Source organism: Barbus barbus (assembly GCF_936440315.1).
Source record: "Barbus barbus genome assembly, chromosome: 10".
NCBI classification, from domain to species: Eukaryota; Metazoa; Chordata; class Actinopteri; order Cypriniformes; family Cyprinidae; genus Barbus; species Barbus barbus.
The window spans coordinates 33,012,196-33,032,600 of NC_136738.1; the positions used below are offsets into that span (position 1 = coordinate 33,012,196).

The 20,405-nt window shown below is 34.4% G+C and overlaps 1 protein-coding gene across 2 annotated transcripts in view; it reads right to left on the reverse strand.

The window, feature by feature from the left end:
* Positions 1–4,802: 4,802 nt before the first annotated feature.
* The window catches only part of LOC306875917 (coiled-coil domain-containing protein 138-like), a 19,300-nt gene continuing 3,697 nt past the window's right edge, over positions 4,803–20,405 (reverse strand). For both annotated transcript variants that reach the window (XM_079426732.1, XM_079426731.1), the window contains 10 exons: positions 20,321–20,405; positions 19,772–19,891; positions 19,335–19,412; positions 18,404–18,505; positions 13,193–13,312; positions 11,597–11,701; positions 10,301–10,439; positions 8,417–8,593; positions 5,922–6,060; positions 4,803–5,427 (listed from right to left, as the gene is read on the reverse strand). The exon at positions 20,321–20,405 is cut by the window's right edge. In XM_079426732.1, the coding sequence (XP_079282858.1) occupies positions 5,286–5,427; positions 5,922–6,060; positions 8,417–8,593; positions 10,301–10,439; positions 11,597–11,701; positions 13,193–13,312; positions 18,404–18,505; positions 19,335–19,412; positions 19,772–19,891; positions 20,321–20,405 (1,207 nt within the window). In that variant the 3' untranslated portion in view covers positions 4,803–5,285. The remainder of the gene's footprint in view (positions 5,428–5,921; positions 6,061–8,416; positions 8,594–10,300; positions 10,440–11,596; positions 11,702–13,192; positions 13,313–18,403; positions 18,506–19,334; positions 19,413–19,771; positions 19,892–20,320) is intronic.

Below are 20,405 nucleotides of genomic sequence, written 5' to 3' on the forward strand. Positions count from 1 at the left end.
CCTCTACTGTACAGACCTGAATCTACATTTCCTTCAGTCTGAGCCGGATTCACTTCACTTCTGGTGTGAAAGGGCTTTACTTTTGTACAAGAAGAACTTTTTATATTAAAAACAAACAAGCAAACCCTGCCTAGATTTAAAAAGTTACGTAATGCATTACTTTCCGTAATTAGTTACTTTTTTAGGGAGTAACGCAATATTGTAATGCATTACTTTTAAAAGTAACTTTCCCCAACACTGATAATAAATAAATAAAATGCTATTTCATATACCAAAATATAGTGCATTTCAAAATGTTTTTCAGTTTTGATCTGGTTTTTGCTAGTGAATCACGAGTTTGAGTTTTAGTGCTTTATACAATATAGATGGTTTCAAAGCATCTTCACAGTAATCGACAGGAAAATAACAGTGTTAATGTTGTAAAATGAATCATTTATGAAACAAACTGCAGTAAAGCAGCTCTACAGAAGACAATAGAGCACCAAACATCACTGCAGCGACTTTTTATCAACTTCACAGTCAAGCTCCGCTCACATTTAAAGATCTAGTTGTGTAGACCAGCATTATAAGAAGTTTCTGTTTCATTTGTATATTTGGATAAAGGCTCAACAATTAATTGCTTTACTTTAACAGTGTAGTTTTGGCAGCAGCAGTGTGTTTAGAGCATCAGGACACAAAGACTCTTAACTGACCCTCACACCAACAACACTACAGCAAAACACCAGCAGATGAAAGAAAGCTGTTTGACTTGCGGATGAACTGCTCCTTTAAGAGTAAGAGGAATAAACTCACAGACACGGTGCTGGAATGAAGCGCCTGCGTGCAGTGACCTGCCGTCTGCCTCATCAATCACTCCCAACACGCATGGGAAATGATTTACACTTCCTCAGATCAAGTGTGCGAGAGATAACAACAAAGTGAAAAAAATGATATAAAGTGAGCGCAGTTCTTCTGTGTGGAGATAAAAACACTCACATGTGTTTGCTGGATCTGCTGGCCTCCAGTGATCACACACAGCAAACACCTGCAGCACACACTGATTCCGGCTGTGTTCACAATCACACACTAACATACTAATCACACAATTTAGTATGCATACTGAGCATACTATATAGACGCTCTGTATTAGTGCCTGAATGACTTACTGCAGAGCATCTACTACTATCCCATACTGCAATGCACACTCCACTGCAAACGAAGTGTGCTGCTACCTACATTGATTCTGGTTGTTCGCAATTGCGTACTGACATACTAATCACACTATTTAGTATGCATGCACAGTATGTGGACATTCTGACGATGACTGACTACGCTCCAGTACATAACACTGAGCACACTGCACTTGTACCCTCACTGCACTACATATGCAATGTTCTGCTACCCACATAAATTCTAGCTGTGTTCACAATTAACATTCTAATCATTTAGTATACATGCTATGCACACTGCATGGCTGTTCTGCGGGGGTTCTTGATGACCTACTATACTGCAGTATATACTGCATTGGGTACTCTGTCCCACACTGTATGCGCACTGCAATGTAGACTGCACTGCATACGCAGTGTTCCACTACCCACACTGATTCCGGCTGTGTTCACAACTGCATACTAACTTATTAATCACACTATTTAGTACGTATGTTGTGCACACTATGTGGACGCTCTGCATGGGTTCTTAATGACCTACTAAACTGCAGCATATTCTACTGAGCATGCTGCACTGCATACTACAATCGGTACAAAGTGTGCTGCTACCTATATTGATTCTGGCTGTGCTCACAATTGCAAACTAATATACTAATCACACTATTTAGAATGCACTTGAGTCACACTAAGTGCATGTTATGCACTTGAGTTTGATGACTTACTACACTGCAGTATATACTACTTAGCACACGGCAATGCATTTGAATTTGATTTCCAGGGTAGTATGTGATATCAGCAGTGATTTTAAATGTTTTTGCTCATGGGATCATATTCATATTTGTGAGTTCAGTGCTGTAATGCATCATCATTATCAACCCGTCAAAACTCAAGACCCAGACCTAACAGTTTAGAGTCAAGATGAGTCTTGTTTCCCCAAACTGACTCTTTGAGTTCATAATGCCACAAGCCGGCCTGTAATGAGCCTCCAACCACACAGCTGTTAGGGACCATGAACTGTAATGACACGACTGCTGAAGCAAGCATACTTCAACAAGTAAATAAATGTTTAATGAGACAAACAGCCTCAAACACAACTTCCACTGGCGTTATGGTCAAGAATCCACACGTATAAATCAGACAAACCAGCTCTCTATCGCACACGTCTCTATGAAACAGAGTTCATACACACTGCAGCACTTAAACGCTTGAACTAATGAAAAGGAATAAATCAGCCTGGACAGATCAGCGAGGGAGTCAGAGCTACTGCACGTCTCTGGGCTGCTTATTAAAACCAATGTGAGATGCTCTGAAACTCAATACTGCGCCTATAAAACATTCACTGCACTGGCATTTTTTGCCCAGATTTTCTTTTACAGCATAAACCATGATATATGTCACTGAGAACCACACATCACAAAACACTGATTTAAGCATGACTTCAGCATAACTAAATTACTGAAGCACCAGCTCATCGCTCATGACCACCTGCAGACAATTACATGAGGGTTTTACTGTTAGCTAAATCCATAAAAAGGTTACTTGAAATAAAATAAAATATAAAAAACATTTTCATTTAGTATAGTATTTTAATTATCAAATAACTGACTTAAACATATAGACATGTTTGAAAAAATTATAAGATTACAAAAAACACAAAAAAAACATTTTATTTTAACACAAAAATTTAAATAGAACATATAAAAAACAAATATAACTATTTAAGAAAAAAAACAAATATATAATAGTATCTCATTGATACTAAAATAATACTGTATATGTATATACTATATCAACATTTGAAGTGGATCAAAGTCGGCCTAAAACCAAAACGTGTTCTTGTCTCAGGACAACTTTGATTAATGTTTTTGATCCACTTCAGATGTTAACTACTGTACACTATTATTCAGAATTTACATTGTTGATGTGCTAAAATAATTAAAATTGAATTAATAAAATAAAAATTATATAGAAATATTGAATAATAAAAATTATTATAAAATGTATACAAAAACACATTTTTTTTTATTTTAACAAAAAAATAAAACACACACACACATACATATATATATATATTTGTGGGGCAGTCATGGCCTAATGGATAGACAGTAGTACTTGTAACCCGAAGGTCGTGGGTTCGAGTCTCAGGTCCAGCAGGGATTGTAGGTGGGGGGAGATCTGTTAGTGTTCACATTCATCTCAATGCCAGTTTCTCAGCTAATGCAGGACCTGCTGAGTAACACGATCTGACCTTTGCTTCACTTCAACTGTAAATGTTATAAATGTAGTTATCACCTTGAAACACCTCAGAAGATGGTCTTTATTTTTGTAACTGTCTGGTGACGCTTGTCCTGCAGAGATGACGCAGATCACGATGGGATGGAGAACGAGTCGATGTTCCTGCCAAAAGAAATCAAGACTTCAATCTTAAGCTCTGTCTGGAGTCTCGCATGATCTATGCAGCACAAACCTGGAGCGAGGCTCACCGGAGGACCCTGAGAGAGATACGCAGCAGAGCTTTTCTCCATTACAACAGCAACACGTGTGATTGAGAACAGACCAAACCAAATCCTGCTCCATCTGGACTAAACATAAGAGCGCTCAGGCCTGGAACTCATTCAGCTCCAGCAAACATCCATCATGCTGCTAAACAATGTGACAGGAGAGAGAAGAAACCCTGGTCCATATAAACAGGAGAACCAACACAGATCCTCATCGCAGGTGCTTTCAAGGTTTAATACTGATGAGAAACACTGAAACATAATGAGGGACGTTTAAACAAATAAATGTCAGCAAAAACAATGTTTGGAGAGGATAATATTCTTTAACAGAGAGACGGATTGAATCTGGCGTGAGTTATTGTGAGTCAGTCTGATTCCTGAGGAACGAATCACTGATGCTTCCAGATGTCAACTTCTGACTCAACCAATCACCTGAGAGTAGGGCGGGGCTAACTGACTGGCTGACCAATGAGAGAGAGGGCAGGGTGTTCAGGAAACCTGTTTGAAAACTGTCGTTATTGCCATATTTTTTTATGATGCTAGTGATGAAACACAAATAAAATAAAAAAAATTCATATACAAAAAATATTAAGCCTAAAATTAACATTTAACTTGCATATAAAATGACCATGTATTTGGATTACTCAGTTTTAACATAAAAAACAAACAAAACAATGTGATGCATATTTGTAAGTCACACATAAATGAAACGGGTCAAAAAAAACATTGCGTAGCTTATTAACTATTTGCATGCATTATATTTTATTAAATCTTTTTTATTCAAACTGCTTAGAATCAGCATAAAGCTGCCCATTGTAGAAATAATTTATTCAGTTAACAAGTATGAACATGGTTAAAGTATGGCTATAGCTCTGGAATAATAAATATTTAGTTCGACAGAATTGTATGAGATTTAAATAACCTGGATTTATCAATGAAAAATACATAATGATTGTTATTGTGCATTTAAAACACATTCAGTTAATTATCATTAAAGAAATCTGACCTGTTTTCATTTATGTATTAAGCTTACAATCTTTTCTCTTTTGTTTGTTAAAACGGTCTAATCCATAGAGATGGAGATGTCATGCCATTCCAATAGAGCTTAAATTAAGGCCTACATATTTTCTTGAGTGTATCAAATAAAACCAGACACATCACTAATTAGAGGCAATTTAATTGAATACAATTTATTAAGTTGTCATATACAGTATAAAACATCAAATTCATTATTTCAATGTATACAAAAAAATAAATAAAACTGCACTATCCTACAAATGTGTCAAGGAATGATTTATGCTCCAAACCTGTATTATTTTCTGATTCTGTGAATCATCATCACCACTGAATTATCATAACAGCATCAGTGTGAGCTGATAGTTTTGTGTGATTATTATTCATTCACAATCTTCCTCTCCACCGATTATAAACACAGATACTGTTATGATTCACTGATCATTTTAGAGCTCGATGTTATAAAATCAGCATCTGGTTTGATGAGGAAACAGCAGCTCAGACTTTCTGCAAATCATCGGAAGAAAGAAACACGGGTTTGGATCGACATGAGCATGAGTGAATGATTCGAGAGACAGAAAGCATCAGTGCACGTATCTAATGACGTGTTTAGTGTGTGCTGAGTGTGTCAGGAGCGTGTGAGCATGCCCAGATTGAGCAGGATGGAGCTGAGGTTCATGCTGATGAAGGCTTGACTGCGGTCGCAGGTCCTGTGCATCTCCTGCAGCAGCAAATGCAGCGACGACGCTTCGAACAGACGCTTGTTCTTCCTGCAAACAAACACACAATCAGTGCTCAACTCGTAGCGACTGGCTGATGCCGACAGCTTATAGAGCAGGTGGCTGACATAAAGCACACACACATTTTGATTGATTAATAAAAAAGTAAACACTATAATGTCTTTCATAAGTAATAATTTATTAGTCAGAATTGCTACACAGAGACAGTAAACTAATAATGAGGGACAATAGAAGCTCTGTGTGCTCAGGTGCTGGCATTCTCAGCGCCAGCAAAATAAAAGTCCCGCTTCCCACACATCAGCCAAACTGAACATTGGCCAATGCCGATCATTTAAAAAAGCCAAATATTGGCCAAACAGGGGGAAAAAGGCAGATACCGATAATTTAAAAATGGCAAATATCGGCCAAACAGAAAGAAAAAATCTAAGGAGGAGCGTTTCCAGTGAAGTCACTGCACTCAGATCTGTTCAGAAAGGCCGAACTGCACTAATGAGCCTCACACATGATGAAGTGTAAGGACTGACCGGATGCTGGAGAGCTTCTGCAGCAGCATGAGCATCTTCTCCAGCAGCGGCGGCTCCACACGAGGGTTACGGAGGAACAGTGAGGCGCAGCGGAAGAAACTCTCCGAGCTGCACTGATCCAGAAACGCCGACAGCATCCCTGCAGGACAGAGGAGCATTAGCCTGAGATTCAGAGCTGGAATATCATCTTCAGGGGATTTGTGGCTTTAAATCGTTAGCGTGAAACTCGGTTTCATATCTAGATGAGTAGAAAACACATGCAGATTAGAGCTCATATTCTTAGCATTACATTACATGTGCTTTCAGCAGAACACTTTTCCTTTCTGCGCTCGAGTCTTGAGAGACACAAACATCCAGCGCTGGCAAAGAAACGGCCTTCCATGAAAACATGATACTGATAATGTCATATTATCAATATTAATGACATCATTTGGATAAAAGCGTCTTAAAGTAAATGTAAATAATATCCATAAGACTGAGGAGCTGCAGCATTTCTACAGTAGATTCACTAACTATAAGACTCTTTAATGCAAGAAAAACATCAAATTAACAAGACAGACATTATTCCTACTCTAAAACAAGAACATTGACATTACTGCTAAAATTAATTTTAATATTAATTAATTACAGTGGAACACTGTTTTCATATTAATATGAATATTATTAATATTACAATTAATATAATAATTATATTATATAAATATTGCATTAGATCAATTATAAATAAATACATTGAACAAATCAATACAAAAATGAATTAATCAAATTTGATTTAAATAAGTCAAATTAATAGATTTAAATTAAACAAATAAAAGAATATTAAATGAATAAAATTATTTAAATGAACAAAGACAGTTAAATAAAATAAATAATGGTTACATAAATATGACTGAAATAAATACATTGATGAAAATAAATAAAATGTGGCTTAAAAAATAAATAAAATGATAAATTAATAAACTTTTATTTAAATATTTTATGAATTAAAATAAATGAAAATATTTAAATAATAAATGAATAAATTTGAGTTAAATAACTTGATTACCATAAATACAATTTAAATAAATAATAAATAACAAAAAATATTTAAAACAAATACATTTGATTAAAATAAATAAAAATTAATACAATTTTATTTACATAAGTAATAAATTAATAAATTTGACTAAAATAAATAGATTAAAACTGAGATTGGGCTGATACTTTCAAAAGAAAGAAAAGTCATAAATCTTTGGGAAGAAAGTAAGACTGGTGGAGAGTAAATGATAACAGAATGATGATGACTATCACTTTAAGAAACCAGCTACAACCTGCATGCTAAACATTATAAAGTAATTAGACTCAAACATAATGGCTGAACTTCAATTTTCACAATACATGCCGTTTGAAAGCAGCTTGACAGAGAATGCGCTTCAGCTCAGGGAAGTTTAAGGCGTCTGTTAAAGTCTGTGACTGCGATGGAGCTGATTTAGGAGCTGCTCGTGGACACATGGAGCGCATTAAAGCAGACGAGGCAGCTGACCTCCAGCCTTCACTCTGCTGTAAAGCTGCTAATTGGCCATCCGGCTCTCCTCACGTCTGCTCAGTGTCCTGCCCGCCTCGTTAACACGCTCGCTTTAACGACTTACGAGTGTTTTCACCAACTCCCAGCGCTCACACAGACTAACAACTACATCCAAAACACATTCGATACGTGTACAGCGCATTACACTCTGATGGGAATTTAATTAAAGCCATTATTAAACCGCAAAGACCGGGACTGAATTAAATAAACCTTCTGAACTTAGAGATTTTCAAACTGGGTCTGGGGTCCATAATGAGGTGCATGGAAAGGTTTGAAAAATGAAAAAATAAATTATAAAATATAGGTTTAACAAGCTAAATTTGATAGAAAATAAAATAAAAATTATTAAAATAAGTAAAAAAAGAAAAACATTGAATGAATTTGATTTAAATAAATACATTAACACATATGATTAAAATAAATGAATACACATGAATAAACAAATAAAATTTGATTTTAAATAAATAATTCAATAACCAAGTAAAAACATTTGAATACATAACATTTTAAATTTTTAAGAAATACATTTAGAATAAATAAAAAATGAATGAACCGTGATTTTAAAAAAGCAATAAGCTAATACAACTGATTTAAAACAAACAAACAAAAACAAAAAACATTTGATTAAAATAAAAAAAGATTTAAATAAACATGATTAAATTAAATTCACTGATAAAATATAAATACAATTGTTTTATTAAAAATAATATATCTAACAAAACAAATATTTTCCAATAATATTTTACACAAATTTATAATATACATTTTTTGCAGTAAAAATTTGTAAGAATTTAACACTATGAAAATATATAGCTGTCTTTTGCATATTTGGATGAGTCCCTCGCAAAAGGATGACCATATTTGGGGTCAGTTTAGTGGACACCACACAATATCATCTGACCACTCATCGAAAAAAAGAAGAGTTCCTCACGTGATTCTGAGCTCATCTGCAGCAGGACGGCCACAGACGGAGCCAGCAGACCAGGACTGCCCGATCTCAGCAGAGCCAGAACCGCCGGCAGAGCCTGGTACTCCAGGAACAGAGCCTGTCCTTCATCGGTCCGAACCGCACCGGACAGAACCTCCACAGCCTGAGCCAGAACATCCACTATGGGTCCAGAAGAAGAGAAGATTTACAAACGCCGTCAAAACACCACAGATGAGCCAGTTCAGCTCGACTTACTCACAGAATAATAAAATACAAACATATGTGACCCTGGACCACAAAAGCAGTCATAAGTTTGAAATTGAGATTTATGCATCACATGAAAGCTGAAAGCTAAGCCCTCCATTGATGTATGGTTTGTTATGATAAGACAATATTTGGCTGAGATACAACTATTTGAAAATCTGGAATCTGAGGGTGCAAAAAAATCTAAATATTGAGAAAATCACCTTTAAAGTTGTTCAAATGAAGTTCTTAGCAATGCATATTACTAATCAAAAATTAAGTTTTGATATATTTATGGTAGGAAATTTACTAAATATCTTCATAGAACATGATCTTAATATCCTAATGATTTTTGGCATAAAAGAGAAATGTATAATTTTGATCCATACAGTGTATTGTTGGCTATTGCTACAAATATACCTGTGCTACTGATGACTGCTTTTGTGCTGCAGGGACACATATAATTATGCATAAATGCATTTTTCAGAAATCTTCAATTACTGTATTGGTCAACACTTAATGCTCAATGTCCTGAAGCAAAACCAGCTGAGAGTCACCGATTAATATTATAGCATATTATAAGAGCTGCAGTTCCCAGAAGGCATTTTCTTAGCGATGAATGAGTGTGTGTTGTTCTCACTGTCACATCAGATCTGCTCAGCTTCACTCGCAGCAGGACAAATAACGTCTGAAAGCCCCGTGAGTGTTAAAGTGTTTACAGACAATAAACCAGCTGTTCCTTCATACACATCTGGAGCTTTCAACTGTTCACTGACACTTACAGATTCATATTAATAATAGCAATGAGAAATGTGTCTCTGCATCAGAGTCTCAGCAATGGATGCTCTGCAGTGAATGGGTGCCGTCAGAATGAGAGTCCAAACAGCTGATAAAAACATCACAATAATCCACACCACTCCATCAGTTAACATCTGGATTTGTTTCAGTTTTTGTCTTCTTCACTGCAGAGCATCCATTGCTGAGACACTGATGCAGAGACACATTACTCATTGCTATTATTAATATGAATCTGTAAGTGTCAGTGAACAGTTGAAAGCTCCAGATGTGTATGAAGGATGTGGTTGACACATTTCTACAAACCTGATGAAGAAATAAACTCATCCTGATCTCAGATGACCTGAGAGTGAACAAGACAATGAACACATTTACAATTAATGTTCATTAGTGACTGAATATTCCTTTAATATATGTTAATGAGATATTTTAGTCCCAAGTGGAGCTCAAACTATTTTTACTGACAACAGAAATGTAATTTTATTAATTACCATGACTTTGGGAGCTGGTGTCAGAAAAAAAAAAACAATGCATAAAGGGGAACTGACTATTAGTGGCGTTCTAAGCATATAAAAGCAAAGCAAAAGAATGATCTGATGAACTGCAGACTCTCAGGAGCAGAGCTGATCATAACAACACTGCCACCTGCTGTCAAACCATGATGAAGAGCACAACCTCATTTGTTTGTTTATGTCAGTGTCTGCCTTTATAAATGCAGATTAGTTTCTTACTTCTGATGTAGGATGAAACCTATGGAATTTACAACCAAACCTGATCTGATTATTATAATAAAGAAGAAAAAGATGGTCTTGTTCATCAGGCTGTGATAACACAGGTGTCTGGACTGACCTTGACTGATGGTCCTGATGATGATGAGGCTGCTCAAGAAGCGTGTTTGGAGACAGGAGCTCTTGAAGAGAGGAGAGACGCGTGATCCTCGAGACACCTCCTCACCCAGCCTCCTCAGTGTGGAGGTCAGGACAGCATGCTGGAGACATCAAAACACACGCTTTCATTCTGGACCGAGAACATCTGACTGGATGAAAGACAACAGCTAGCACATTAACAGAGATGCAAAGGAGGGGTACGCTCCACACTGAGTTTAGTTTAAAGATATTGGCGTTACATGCTCATTTGTAGTTACTTTAGGGTGTCTTTTAAATATTTTGTATTGCCTTATATGGCCAAAACTGTAATTTTTCACCAAAAGATATTGTAACATCTTGTTGCAACATTTTACAAAAATAAAGATTGAATATATTTGGTAAAAATCCCATGTCATAAAATATTAAGTGCTTTGCAGGCTGTTTAAGACAATATTGGTGCTTCATTTATACTTGTAAGATCACTAGTACCCTTGCAATTTAGAAAAAAGTTGAATTTTTTTTTTTTTTTTTATTCCATGCAGAAACAAAAAAACTGAAATGCAAGATGTACCCTCTGATTTCTGAGAGGAAATTCAGAATTGCAAAATGTAAACTTGCCAATTACAAGTTTTAAATTCTCAATTTTACGAAAAAAGTCAGTATTGAGAAATATAAACTCAAAATTCTACGAAAAAAGAAGCAATGAGCTTATTTTTTTTTATTCCACAGCAGAAACAAGCTTCCTTACAAGCTAGCTCATGGTCACATTAAAAAATGATGATATCTGATGTAATTTTCTATGAGTGATTATAAGGTTGTTTTGGATAGTAGGTCACTCACTGCAGCGAACACAGCGATGAGCCTGAGTGTGAACTGGTATTAGGCTAATATTGTAGATCTACCGATGTGTTGGGTTTTGCTCAATATGATGTTAAAGGGTTAGTTCACCCAAAAATGAACATTAGTCCATGTTTTACTCATCCTCGGTGTATATGACTTTCTTCTTTCAGATGAAGCGTTAGAATGGGAGTAGATGGGTGTTTTTGTTCAACAGTCCAAAAGTTTATATAATTTTAAATGTATTAAATGTTTATATAATTTTAAATATAGATTTTTTTAATTTATTTTTTTACAAAAACATAAGACACATAGGATGCCTCAAGGGTGAGTAAAACATGGTGTAATTTAAATTTTTGGGTGAATTAACCCTTTAAGTGGCAGATCAGTGGGCTTGCTACAGTTGAATATCTAAATAAGAGATGTCCTCTTAGGCCCTTGCCTGTGAGCTGCGCTCCAGATGCAGCAGACAGCAGTAGATACAGCGCAGCAGAGACAGAGACGGCTCCATCGCTCCATGAAGCTGCTCCACCAGCATCGGCAGAACCTGACAACACCATAATCACAGCCGCTTCAATACACAACTCATCTGACAACACCACAAACCAAAACTTCTGTCTCCAAACACAGTGAGCTGCTTTACCATCCACCATCTACTCTCTATTCAACACCTGTGCAATTATGACTAATAAATGTGTCCCTGCAGCACAAAAGCAGTCATGAGTAACACAGGTATATTTGTAGCAATAGCCAACAATACATTGTATGGATCAAAATTATACATTTCTCTTTTATGACAAAAATCATTAGGATATTAAGATCATGTTCCATGAAGATATTTTATAAATTTCCTACCGTAAATATATCAAAACCTAATTTTTGATTAGTAATATGTGACCCTGGAGCACAAAACCAGTCATAAGGGTACATTTTTCGAAATTTATCTGAAGCTGAATAAATAATCTGTCCATTGATGTATGGTTTGTTATGATAGGACAATATTTGTCTGAGATACAACTATTAGAAAATCTGGAATCTGAGGGAGCAAAAAAATCAAAAAATTGAGAAAATCTCCTTTAAAGTTGTTCAAATGAAGTTCTTAGCAATGCATATTACTAATCAAAAATTAAGTTTTGATATATTTACAGTAGGAAATTCATGAAATATATTCATGGAACATGATCTTTACTTAATATCCTAATAAAATAAATAAAGAAATTGCTGTTCAATGCGATATGTAGACCAAAAACACTTTCATCACAAGTCTAGAAAGATAACAAAATATTAAAACAAGTGGAAACAAATTATGCTAGATGTGACCATTCACTTTCTTAAAGCCTTGTTTGCTTTTACTTTTAAATCTTTAAAATTATGTCAAGGTGATATTTCCACCAAATGTTAACCACAGAATGTCCAAATAAGTGCTAATAACATATATATATATAATATTTTATTTTTTTAATTGTGCAGCTTTAACCAGAACCAGCAGATAAACTACTGAAATGTAAAAAAAATAATAATATTAAAACTTTTATAATAGTTGAAACATATTATAAAAACATGTTGCAAAACCCATGAACTCAGAATTGACTCGATTCACTTTGTCCTAAAGAAAAAAAAAAAGTTTGTTTTCATAATCATTCTTGAGCTTATGTGTGGCTGGAAAAAATATCAAGCAATCAAACCCCAATCAGTAAAATCAATCCCGCCGTACATTATATCACTCAGAAACGTGTCCGGTTACAGCCGTTAATCTAATGAGTCTAATGAATCAGTGCTGATTCTCATTAGACGTAAAACAAAACAAACACACGTGAAACATCTGGACTCATTACAGTAATGAGAACGAGGGGTTTCCACATCACAGTAATGAGAACAGAGGAAATGTGTTTAATGAACATGAACAATGTGATGATGTAAAGAAATCAATGGTTTTTATCATGCAAAGCTGCCTGTGAAATGTGATCTGGATGCGTTTTCATGAATCCTGTCTAGATTTCACAACAAATCGGTTCATAAGAAAACAGGCGTGACAGACCCTGGCGCATCTCTCCTGCGGTGAAGGCCTCGGCCTGTCTCTGACCTCCATCAGCTGACCCTCCACCAGCCAATCCAGCAGCAGCACCAGCAGCTTCAGCGACGGCCCGTGAGCGGCGACCTGATGACCAACACAACACAGCAGCTCCATCAGTCCTCAGCAGTGCTGGGGTTACGCAATCAGACTACTTTTTTTAAAGTAACTTGTAAAGTAATGCATTACTTTTAAATTTAGAAATAAATCTGTGAGTTGCTTTTTCAAATGCATAACTCCAGTTCCTGTGTTTGTGATGTACTGTAGTTCTAGACTAAATATCCACATGATCTTACTGTAGTTCTAGACTAAATATCAACATGATCTTACTGTAGTTCTAGACTAAATATCTACATGATCTTACTGTAGTTCTAGACTAAATATCAACATGATCTTACTGTAGTTCTAGACTAAATATCAACATGATCTTACTGTAGTTCTAGACTAAATATCAACATGATCTTACTGTAGTTCTAGACTAAATATCAACATGATCTTACTGTAGTTCTAGACTAAATATCAACATGATCTTACTGTAGTTCTAGACTAAATATCAACATGATCTTACTGTAGTTCTAGACTAAATATCTACATGATCTTACTGTAGTTCTAGACTAAATATCCACATGATCTTACTGTAGTTCTATACTAAATATCTACATGATCTTACTGTAGTTCTAGACTAAATATCAACATGATCTTACTGTAGTTCTAGACTAAATATCCACATGATCTTACTGTAGTTCTAGACTAAATATCCACATGATCTTACTGTAGTTCTAGACTAAATATCAACATGATCTTACTGTAGTTCTAGACTAAATATCAACATGATCTTACTGTAGTTCTAGACTAAATATAAACATGATCTTACTGTAGTTCTAGACTAAATATAAACATGATCTTACTGTAGTTCTAGACTAAATATCAACATGATCTTACTGTAGTTCTAGACTAAATATCTACATGATCTTACTGTAGTTCTAGACTAAATATCTACATGATCTTACTGTAGTTCTATACTAAATATCTACATGATCTTACTGTAGTTCTAGACTAAATATCAACATGATCTTACTGTAGTTCTAGACTAAATATCAACATGATCTTACTGTAGTTCTACACTAAATATCAACATGATCTTACTGTAGTTCTAGACTAAATATCAACATGATCTTAGTTCTAGACTAAATATCATCATGATCTTACTGTAGATCCAGACTAAATATCAACATGATCTTACTGTAGTTCTAGACTAAATATCTACATGATCTTACTGTAGTTCTAGACTAAATATCAACATGATCTTACTGTAGTTCTAGACTAAATATCAACATGATCTTACTGTAGTTCTAGACTAAATATCTACATGATCTTACTGTAGTTCTAGACTAAATATCAACATGCTCCTACTGTAGATCTAGACTAAATATCAACATGATCTTACTGTAGTTCCAGACTAAATATCAACATGATCTTACTGTAGTTCTAGACTAAATATCTACATGATCTTACTGTAGTTCTAGACTAAATATCAACATGCTCCTACTGTAGATCTAGACTAAATATCAACATGATCTTACTGTAGATCTAGACTAAATATCTACATGATCTTACTGTAGTTCTAGACTAAATATCAACATGATCTTACTGTAGTTCTAGACTAAATATCAACATGATCTTACTGTAGTTCTAGACTAAATATCTACATGATCTTACTGTAGTTCTAGACTAAATATCAACATGCTCCTACTGTAGATCTAGACTAAATATCTACATGATCTTACTGTAGATCTAGACTAAATATCTACATGATCTTACTGTAGTTCTAGACTAAATATCTACATGATCTTACTGTAGTTCTAGACTAAATATCAACATGATCTTACTGTAGTTCTAGACTAAATATCTACATGATCTTACTGTAGTTCTAGACTAAATATCAACATGATCTTACTGTAGTTCTAGACTAAATATCAACATGATCTTACTGTAGTTCTAGACTAAATATCAACATGATCTTACTGTAGTTCTAGACTAAATATCAACATGATCTTACTGTAGTTCTAGACTAAATATCTACATGATCTTACTGTAGTTCTAGACTAAATATAAACATGATCTTACTGTAGTTCTAGACTAAATATCAACATGATCTTACTGTAGTTCTAGACTAAATATCTACATGATCTTACTGTAGTTCTAGACTAAATATCTACATGATCTTACTGTAGTTCTAGACTAAATATCCACATGATCTTACTGTAGTTCTATACTAAATATCTACATGATCTTACTGTAGTTCTAGACTAAATATCAACATGATCTTACTGTAGTTCTAGACTAAATATCAACATGATCTTACTGTAGTTCTAGACTAAATATCAACATGATCTTACTGTAGTTCTAGACTAAATATCCACATGATCTTACTGTAGTTCTAGACTAAATATCAACATGATCTTACTGTAGTTCTAGACTAAATATCAACATGATCTTACTGTAGTTCTAGACTAAATATAAACATGATCTTACTGTAGTTCTAGACTAAATATAAACATGATCTTACTGTAGTTCTAGACTAAATATCAACATGATCTTACTGTAGTTCTAGACTAAATATCTACATGATCTTACTGTAGTTCTAGACTAAATATCTACATGATCTTACTGTAGTTCTAGACTAAATATCAACATGATCTTACTGTAGTTCTAGACTAAATATCAACATGATCTTACTGTAGTTCTAGACTAAATATCAACATGATCTTAGTTCTAGACTAAATATCATCATGATCTTACTGTAGATCCAGACTAAATATCAACATGATCTTACTGTAGTTCTAGACTAAATATCTACATGATCTTACTGTAGTTCTAGACTAAATATCAACATGATCTTACTGTAGTTCTAGACTAAATATCAACATGATCTTACTGTAGTTCTAGACTAAATATCTACATGATCTTACTGTAGTTCTAGACTAAATATCAACATGCTCCTACTGTAGATCTAGACTAAATATCAACATGATCTTACTGTAGTTCCAGACTAAATATCAACATGATCTTACTGTAGTTCTAGACTAAATATCTACATGATCTTACTGTAGTTCTAGACTAAATATCAACATGCTCCTACTGTAGATCTAGACTAAATATCAACATGATCTTACTGTAGATCTAGACTAAATATCTACATGATCTTACTGTAGTTCTAGACTAAATATCAACATGATCTTACTGTAGTTCTAGACTAAATATCAACATGATCTTACTGTAGTTCTAGACTAAATATCAACATGATCTTACTGTAGTTCTAGACTAAATATCAACATGCTCCTACTGTAGATCTAGACTAAATATCAACATGATCTTACTGTAGATCTAGACTAAATATCTACATGATCTTACTGTAGTTCTAGACTAAATATCTACATGATCTTACTGTAGTTCTAGACTAAATATCTACATGATCTTACTGTAGTTCTAGACTAAATATCAACATGATCTTACTGTAGTTCTAGACTAAATATCGACATGATCTTACTGTAGATCTAGACTAAATATCAACATGATCTTACTGTAGTTCTAGACTAAATATCGACATGATCTTACTGTAGTTCTAGACTAAATATCGACATGATCTTACTGTAGATCTAGACTAAATATCAACATGATCTTACTGTAGATCTAGACTAAATATCTACATGATCTTACTGTAGTTCTAGACTAAATATCAACATGATCTTACTGTAGTTCTAGACTAAATATCAACATGATCTTACTGTAGTTCTAGACTAAATATCTACATGATCTTACTGTAGTTCTAGACTAAATATCTACATGATCTTACTGTAGTTCCAGACTAAATATCAACATGATCTTACTGTAGTTCTAGACTAAATATCTACATGATCTAACTGTAGTTCTAGACTAAATATCTACATGATCTTACTGTAGCTCTAGACTAAATATCTACATGATCTTACCGTAGTTCCAGACTAAATATCATCATGATCTTACCGTAGCTCTAGACTAAATATCTACATGATCTTACCGTAGTTCTAGACTAAATATCAACATGATCTTACTGTAGTTCTAGACTAAATATCTACATGATCTTACTGTAGTTCTAGACTAAAAATCAACATGATCTTACTGTAGATCTAGACTAAATATCAACATGATCTTACTGTAGTTCTAGACTAAATATCAACATGATCTTACTGTAGTTCTAGACTAAATATCTACATGATCTTACTGTAGTTCTAGACTAAAAATCAACATGATCTTACTGTAGATCTAGACTAAATATCAACATGATCTTACTGTAGTTCTAGACTAAATATCATCATGATCTTACTGTAGTTCTAGACTAAATATCAACACGATCTTACTGTAGTTCTAGACTAAATATCTACATGATCTTACTGTAGTTCTAGACTAAATATCAACATGTATTTACTCATCTCACCTGCACTAAAACACATTCAGTGTTCCTCAACATCAATAAAAACGATCAAACTCAGAATATTATACAAACCTGCAATAATTAAATATGTTAAATAAGACAAATATCATTTATGTATTTAATCCCATTTTATTAACCAATGTCTTTGCTGCTGACCTCGATGATTCACTTCTACCATAATAATAATAAAAAATAACACATTTGTGTTTGATTGTAGTTATTTCTGAATAGTGTTGAACTTTCTTCTCCTGGGTCATATTCTTCATGTGATTAGTTTGAGCGGCGCCCTCTACTGTACAGACCTGAATCTACATTTCCTTCAGTCTGAGCCGGATTCACTTCACTTTTGGTGTGAAAGTGCTTTACATTTGTACAAGAAGAACTTTTTATATTAAAAACAAACAAGCCTGCCCAGATTTAAAAAACTTAAAATTTACGTAACGCATTACATTCCATAAAAAGTAACTAATTAATGACTTTTTAGGGAGTAATGCAATATTGTAATGCATTACTTTTAAAAGTACCAGTTTCCCCAACACTGGTCCTCATTAGAGTTCCCAGAATGCTTTATAATGTACAGAACTCCTCTGATTGAACGCTGCAATCACAGACGGCAGGAAAGCGTTGCTGATTGCGGTGTAAACAGCTTCATCAACACGCGCCGCGTCACTCGCTCATTAAACCCAACACAGAACACACATTACCTTGCCTGCTGCTTTATTTGACGGAGGTTTCTCTGGTTTGCTGGGTTTGGGGTCGTACGCCGTTACCCGGCTCCTGTGTGTCGTGAAGGACTCGTACTTTCTCTGTGCAAAAACAAACACACACAAGAGTGCATTTGTCCTGAATATTTACACCACAGCTTGGAATCATCAACATTTTAATGTTTTAGAAAGAAGTCTCTTCTGCTCACCAAGGCTGCATTTATTTGATCAAAAATACAGTAAAAATTGTGAAATATTATTACAGTTTAAAACATCTGTTTATTATGTGAATATGTGTTAAACTGTAATGTATTTCTGTGATCTGCAGCTGTATTTTCAGCATCATTACTGCAGTCTTCAGTGTCACATGATCTTCAGAAATCATAATAATATACTGATTTACTGCTCAACAAACATTTCTGATTATTATCAATGCTGAAAACAGTTGTGCTGCACAATATTTTTGTGGAAACTGTGATATATTTAATTTTTCAGGATTCACAGATGAACAGAAAGTTCAGAGGAACAACATTTATTTGAAATAGAAATCTTTTGCAACATTAGAAATGTCTTTACTGCCACTTTTGATAAATTTAATGTGTTCTTGATGAATAAAAGTATTATAATTTTTTTTTAAAATCTTAGCCCAAATTTTGAATGGTAATGTATCACAGTTTCCACAGAAATATTGTGCAGCACAACTGTTTTTAAGATTAATAATAATCAGAAATGTTTCTTGAGCAGTAAATCAGTATATTAAAATGAGTTTTAAATTATAATAATATTTCAAATTTTTTAAGTATTTTTGATCAAATAAATGCAGCTTTGCTGAACAGAAGAGATGACTTTCAGAAACATTTTAAAATCTGAGTTATTCCAGTCTTTTGTTTAGTCAGTAGTGAATGTTAGAAACACAGTGTTCATCTTGTACCTGCAGGTTCTCCAGTCGAGCTTGAACTTTCCTCGACTGACATTCCAACTTCCTGTTCTGCTCACTGACCTCATTAAGCTGCACAAACGAGCTCTCGTTAGTCATCATCACAGACAGAATCAGATGAGTCTCACTGTAACATCAACACCGCTGAGAGCTATTCACAGTATATACAGTGTGACGACAGACACAGGATGAGACGAGAAAGAGCTGTTATTAAGGGCAGTTTGTCAGACGGTTTCGTTGTTTATGGTTCATCAAAAGCCAAATGAAAAGAGAAAATAATCAAACGACACGAAACACCTTTCATTCACCGCACTATACAAACACAGACATTACAACATGATTGTTTTATATAGAATATATTTTTTCATTGAATTTCCAGAGTAATATATATATATATATATAAACACATAACATGATGTCAGATTTCTCACCTGTTTCTTCATAGAATCATTTAGTTCCTTCATGGAATCCAAACTGGCCTTCATCCTCTTATTCTCTTTGGTTTTCTGCTTCAGAGCCGCTTCCAGCTCACTTTTCTCCTGCTGATATTGCTGTAGGAAAAAAAAAAAATAATTTTTTTATTCATTCAGTTTATTTGTTTAATAATTCAATGTGGTTGTAGTCTTTTAATGCCATGTCAGCTTCTTTGTCGATTTTCATAACTATATTTGAGTTACTAAAACTTCAAATAGATGATAATCAAGACCCATTTTTCCTCAAAACTCTAAAAATGTAATATGTTATTAATGTTGCATTATCATGATTAAAAATCTTTTTAAGGATATCAAGAGAGTTAAACCTTTTTTTGAGCAGCAGGATCCAATAAAATGTGTTTGCTACACAATTAATGTATGTGATTTATATATGAGTGGGTTTTGAAGTAGTGCACTTGAGCCAGTGTGCATGGTTTGACGGTCAGCATACTGCACACTGAGTCAGTGCTGTGAGTGATTGAGGCTCGTCTGAGAGCTGATGCTGACCTGCTGCAGGTTCTGGACGCGTCTCAGCTCCTCCTGCTGGTCTCTGAGTCTGTGAACACTGCACTGCTGCTGCTGCAGGAACACA